Source organism: Dendrobium catenatum, unplaced genomic scaffold, assembly GCF_001605985.2.
Source record: "Dendrobium catenatum unplaced genomic scaffold, ASM160598v2 fragScaff_scaffold_1381, whole genome shotgun sequence".
Taxonomy (NCBI): domain Eukaryota; kingdom Viridiplantae; phylum Streptophyta; class Magnoliopsida; order Asparagales; family Orchidaceae; genus Dendrobium; species Dendrobium catenatum.
The window spans coordinates 1,103,906-1,109,905 of record NW_021319843.1 but is presented as its reverse complement, the minus strand read 5'-3'; the positions used below and the strand labels follow the sequence as shown (position 1 = coordinate 1,109,905).

General features: G+C 33.6%; 1 protein-coding gene across 2 annotated transcripts in view; it reads left to right on the top strand.

Moving 5' to 3' along the window:
- Positions 1-1,136: 1,136 nt before the first annotated feature.
- The window catches only part of LOC110092274 (transcriptional corepressor LEUNIG), a 91,579-nt gene continuing 86,715 nt past the window's right edge, over positions 1,137-6,000 (top strand). For both annotated transcript variants that reach the window (XM_020816760.2, XM_020816759.2), the window contains exons 1-3: positions 1,137-1,401; positions 2,192-2,289; positions 2,369-2,478. In XM_020816760.2, the coding sequence (XP_020672419.1) occupies positions 1,370-1,401; positions 2,192-2,289; positions 2,369-2,478 (240 nt within the window). In that variant the 5' untranslated portion in view covers positions 1,137-1,369. The remainder of the gene's footprint in view (positions 1,402-2,191; positions 2,290-2,368; positions 2,479-6,000) is intronic.

Genomic DNA, 6,000 nt, shown 5'->3' with positions numbered 1-6,000 from the left:
GGGAGCAGAAGCCAAGGACGGATCAAGGACATCCTACATGGAAAGGGTGTTTTGTCTTGATTTGAGCACATGTGGAGCAACGTGGGCCTTTGGATTTAAATCTAAAGGCTAAGATTAGTCTTAGGAAGCTTCTAGACCTTAACTAATCTGCTGGATTGATTTTGGATTGAGTGGATTGGCTCAAAGGATTTATTTAATCACCCTTAGCCCTTCTAAAGCCTCATGTTGACTGTTTGACTGGTCAATCAGTCAAACATGAGTGAGGTGGCAGCTGAGTTGGCAAGGAGTGACCTCAAAGAGGGTCTAGAGTGATTTGGTAGGGATTGGGCTAGCTTGGATCAAGCCATTTGGGCATTTTAAGGTTTGTTGACCAAGTGTTGACTGGTCACCTGATCTTGTTGACTGCTGAGGTGGCAGATGGAAAAAATTAGGAAGCTGTTATGGATGTTGATTAAGGTCATTTCCTAGTTCATATAGGTCATTTGGGTTAAGATGGCTTAATGGCTTAATGGGTCCTGAGAACTTTATAGGACTATTCAAATTATCACTGTAAAACATTTATATAAATGATGATATCAAAGAGGCTCTTTTCTCTATTGATCATGATAAGACTATGGCTCCCGATGATTTGACTTCTAAAATTTTTAAGGATACTTGGTCTACTTTATTGTTACCATTAAATATATATATTCACCCCATTGCCCACATGCGTGAAAGAACTAAGCATTATTTTGTTACATTAATTTTCAAAATTGCTCACTCCATACCCTTAATATATTATAGAAATATATCTTTATGTAATGTCACCAATAAGGTTATTGCTAAGTTTCTTGTAATATAATCAAAGGCCTCCTCCCTAATGAGATTCTTAGGGGTTTTGATCAAAATGGTCACTCCTTTATTAAAAAATTCTATTTGCCATTAGACAAATTTGTTTAGGGTATAAACCATTCTTGTTTAAAATTTTTACTTAAAAATAAATTAAAATGTTTACACCATATTTATTTTATTTTACATGTCTTTTTAATTCAAAAAATTCTAATATGGGACACTCAATAAAAAAAAAAAAAACTTTATTGGAAGGGCATAAATGTATAAAATCTGATACTCAATCAGTTTCTTACCTTTCCCTTTCTGCACTATAATGGCCTTTCTGTTCTTCTCACCTTTGTTTTACTCTCTGGTTTTATAGAGGAGGATAAAAAAAGTAATTGTGCTGCGGGTGGAAATATTTATACTTCCTTTTTTTAGCGTTTTCGATAAAGAAAATGCCGGGAGAAAGAAACGATGTAGGGATTTCGAGCTCATTGCTAGAATCCGATTGAGAAAGTTAGGGTTTCGTTGTTAGGGTTTTTATTTGGTGGAAACCATGTCGCAAACCAACTGGGAAGCAGATAAGATGTGAGCTTTGCTGCCTTGGTATCCAGGGCTTTTCCTCCTTCTTGAAGTTGTTTTTCTGTTTTCTGTTTTTTATTGGTGTGGGGTTCATTAGTTTTTCGTCTGGGTGTTCTTCGTTTATTTTCTGCTTTCATTGGAGTTCACTCTGTTAATGCCACTGTCAGCATTGTTAACTTTTTTTTTTTTTAACTTGAACTATTGTTTTTTATTTATAGATTCTTATAACTGTATTTTGTAACGTACTTGTATGATCTTTGATTTCCGTTTCTTTACAATTTGTTCCTGCTGCTTTTTTTTTTTGATAATAACCAGTTCCTTGTTTATCCATTGTTTATCGGTATCAGATTTGTTATCTACTATAAGCTCATTGTTGCTTGTTAATTGTTATGCTTTGTCTCTGTCGAAGCTTCTGTTTTGGAGTACCTGTTTAATAAGAACAATTTCTACTGTTTGATGCTGTCGTATTGGTAATTTTGCACCTTAAAAGTTTACTAGCCATTTCATTCATGCTCTTCCTCTGATTTCCTTTTTTTTTTAATGGAATTTCCTCTGCATGCTTAATTGGCCATTTTGCTTGATACGGTTAATGAAATTCTGTAACTTTTACTCTTAATTGTTATTTTCATTTTTCATTATTTGTTTATATTCTAGTTTGAATTTTGAGTTCTATGTTGCAATTCCGGCTCTAAGTGTTAGTTTGATTTTCTTTTCTTTGGATTGCTAATGATTCTTAATTTATGATGCAACACGATATATTTTATAATTTTAATTGAATATTATATGTTTCAAATAGGCTTGATGTCTACATTTATGATTATTTTATGAAGAGGAACTTGCATTCAACTGCAAAGGCTTTTCAAGCTGAGGGAAAGGTTTCCTCAGATCCTGTTGGTAAGTACTGCTGCCTCTATAACAACAAAGATATATGAAGTCAGGTTCTTTTACTCTTTGCATGAATATTATATTACAGCAATTGACGCTCCTGGTGGTTTCCTATTTGAATGGTGGTCTGTCTTCTGGGATATTTTCATTGCAAGGACAAATGAGAAACATTCTGATGTTGCTGCATCATATATAGAGGTAACTTTTGTTGATTGGTGACCTATTTGAAAAATGTAGTATTTTCCAAAAGTTGAGGAAAATAATTGATCTTTTGACTTCAGGCCTTCAATTTATTTATTTTTCTTTTAATCATAGCCTCAACTTGCTATGCTCTTTTGCATACTTACAAAAGTAGTAACCTTACTTTGATTGCTTAGGGTTGGCTTTCTAATTCTCATTTCTCATTCTTTATTAGGTTTAAATGAGAATTTGACTTTTAATAGAACACAATGGAGAAAAAGGATTCATGTAGCCGACCCCACGTAGTGGGATAAAGGCTTGATGTTGTTGTGTTGTTGGTGTTGTTTGAGGTGTTAAATCTACTTTGTTCAATTTTTTTTTTTGTTTCTAAAAAATTAATCTATGTTATATTGGTTTAATTTATTGCCTTCCCAATTATTTGACATTAAATTTATCTACATTTTTTTATCAAAGCATTCTCTACTTTCTATTGTACATTCTCAAACCACTTTCTGCTAATATTCAATAGATGCTACTCATACAATCTATAGAGCAGTACGAAGCATGGAATTGGGGATATGTTATGATCGTAAAAAGTAGAACATAGCAAACCATGACAGCAATATTATTTTCTAAATTATTAATATAATGTGTAATCAAAACACATTAAATTAATATTTTCTATTAAAAGCATATCACAATGAAGTATACTATCATATGCATCACACAAAAGGCTTAAGGATCATAAAAAAATATTTTAATCATCATTATATTCAATATTTATAAATATACTTAATTATTATCAACTCAATATCATTAACACTAATCATTAGATTGATTTTGTCAATATCAACATCATATTGTGTACACAATGCCAAAAAACTAAAAAGAGCTTATAATATCTAAAATAACTATACAAATATGAACTTTTTGATGTATATATAATTAGATCCAACAAAGTTGGCACCACATTTATCATCACCACTAGAACCAATGCCCAGCTTCAATGGTTTCTTCATCAGCATTGAGAAAAATTGCACATTGTAAACCTAGGTCATTAAGTGAGATAGATTGGCAATTTCAAGCATTACGACGCCATCCATTGTAATGAGTGCAACCCCATTGATGTTCTACAATTTGTTCTCTTCTTGCATGTCTTTTGTTCATGTCAATGAGGATCCCATCTATGTTGGGGCATGTTTCAGCTTCAACTCACTCTAATTTTTGAAAAAAAATCATCAGTTTTTGTGTGTGTGTGTGGAACATCAGGCTCTTCATGTCAGTGTTAAACATGGCTACAAAATGCTTATTTACATGTCCATTCTTTATAGTGCAATGTTTTTCACATAATATGTTAAATTCAGATACCATTAGAGGGAAAAAGTTTTTTTTTTATTATACAAAATTATTCCTATTTATAGATCTATACAAGATGTCTTAATAAAAAAATAAATAACTACATAATCATGCATAATTGCCTTGATATAATCCTTCCTTAATTATCCACCGGGATATGGAAGGAGATCGGTGTGATCCAGTTGAGCCTCCCTCGGATACCCATCCTGGCCGTGAGATCAAGGGCCAAGGGACGACTGAGATTTTAACACTACCCCTTAAGCTGGGGAATACAAATCTGTCATTTCCAGCTTGGTAATTAATCACAAAAGTAGAGTTATTAATTCCCTTGGTGCATCATAGAGTCCTTCATTTGGTTAAAATTCTAAGAGAAATTAGTTTCAGATATTGCGGTAGCAAAGGGTACTAATGAAGGATATATTAAGTAGGGCAGCAATGAAGGCTACATTGGTTATAGATAGGATAGAAACCACAAGTGAAGGTTGGCAATGAAGGCACGACAATAGGAAAAAAATGTTTTTAGGGTTGCAGCAAGATTCAAGGACAATAGCAGAAATCTCCTCCTATCCTATCGAGCTAGCCTTCAGCCCAATGCAAATTAGTCGTCCGACTCCACTCAAACACTCCTATTCAATTGGCCCCGTGCAGGTGCACACAAGCCCTTTGATCCGTCTGGTCTAATCGTAGGAAGGAGTGCTGGTCTAGCACTCTTGCTTGTCCTTGACCTCTTTGCTCTTTCCATAATCATTCAAGTTAATTTTTGATAGGACTATTTGTTTTCAAGGGATTGATGGTTTGTATTTTGATTATTGAACATTGATATCAAATAAAAGAAAATATTGGTGAGGCCAATCGGGTGCTATCTATGGAACCAATTGTGTATGTGAATCCCTTCTTTATCCTCTCTTTGTTCATCAACCTATATGCATTGGTTTGGTATTGGAATCATGTCTCAATCCTGGGATACATAGTGATTTAAAGAATTGGGTAAATTACATTTGGGTCCCCAAGGTTTAGGCATTGTTGGTTCATGTTTTGGAGAGCTTATATTTGGGTGGTGCTTTTTGTTATTTCTCTCAAGCCCTCTTGCTTAGTTCTTGGACTTCAATGTTGCGCTTACAACTTAATGTTCGTTAAAAGTTAAAACTAGTTGTTAAGTACATTCCTGTGATAAAAAACATGGGAATTTGTTGAATGCTAGATATTTTGACTGACAAAAATAGCTTCCAGCCTAATAACAGAGTAACACACTTTTTCATATTAAATCAATTGAATCTTCTCTATGTATTTAACAAAAATGAAAAAAATATAACCCTATATACCTATGAGGAACTTTATTACAATACCTAAACATGTTGAGACAATGAGGATTGTTTCACAAATAACTTGCAAGAGAAGATACATTTAAGGCAAAATCCTAGATTCGTCAGTCAAGAAGCATTAAGCAAAATAGTGGATTGTGATGAAGATGTATCGTGCAAATTCTTACATGGGGCTATAATATTTCTCTTCAATAAGATTTGATAGAAAAAAAAAAAAAGCTGTGATTTGGGAAATTTTTTTTATTGAAATATATTTAAAAACTTCTTTGAAACAATGATATCAGGAAATACTTGCTAACATTGCTGCTTAGCCTCTAAATGGAACTTTCCAGCTACCTTTTCTCTTCAGTTGAACACTAGAAGCCTTGATGTGTACTTAGTGATAATGATGAATTGCGAAGTGTTGATGGAATTCTAAACATGATCTTTGATGTTGGTGGCCATTATTTGTGAAGGAAATTTTTTTGGTTGAGATAATTTATAATAATTACATCAAAATTTCTGGTGATTTGCCTCATTAGGACTATTTGAAGTGCTAAATCAATCTCATGCATCAAAATGTAGGGTTTTTAAAAACATGGACCAAAGTGAAGCACACTGTAAATCTTAGGGACCTTGATGTCATTTACACTAAAGAGGTTTTGGGGCTCTTTGATTCCTTGAGAGCAGTCGAGGGCATAGTGGAAGCAATATGAGCCTCAAAGATAAGCTTTGTCTATGAACGATGGAACAAATAACATGCAATGGAGTCTCCTAACTAGAGTAACATAAGTATGCGCATAAGAACTATAAGGCTTGAAGCTGGGTATCATGCACATAAATGCTGTGTGGAGCTGCCATAGGAATGATGTCATACTACAGT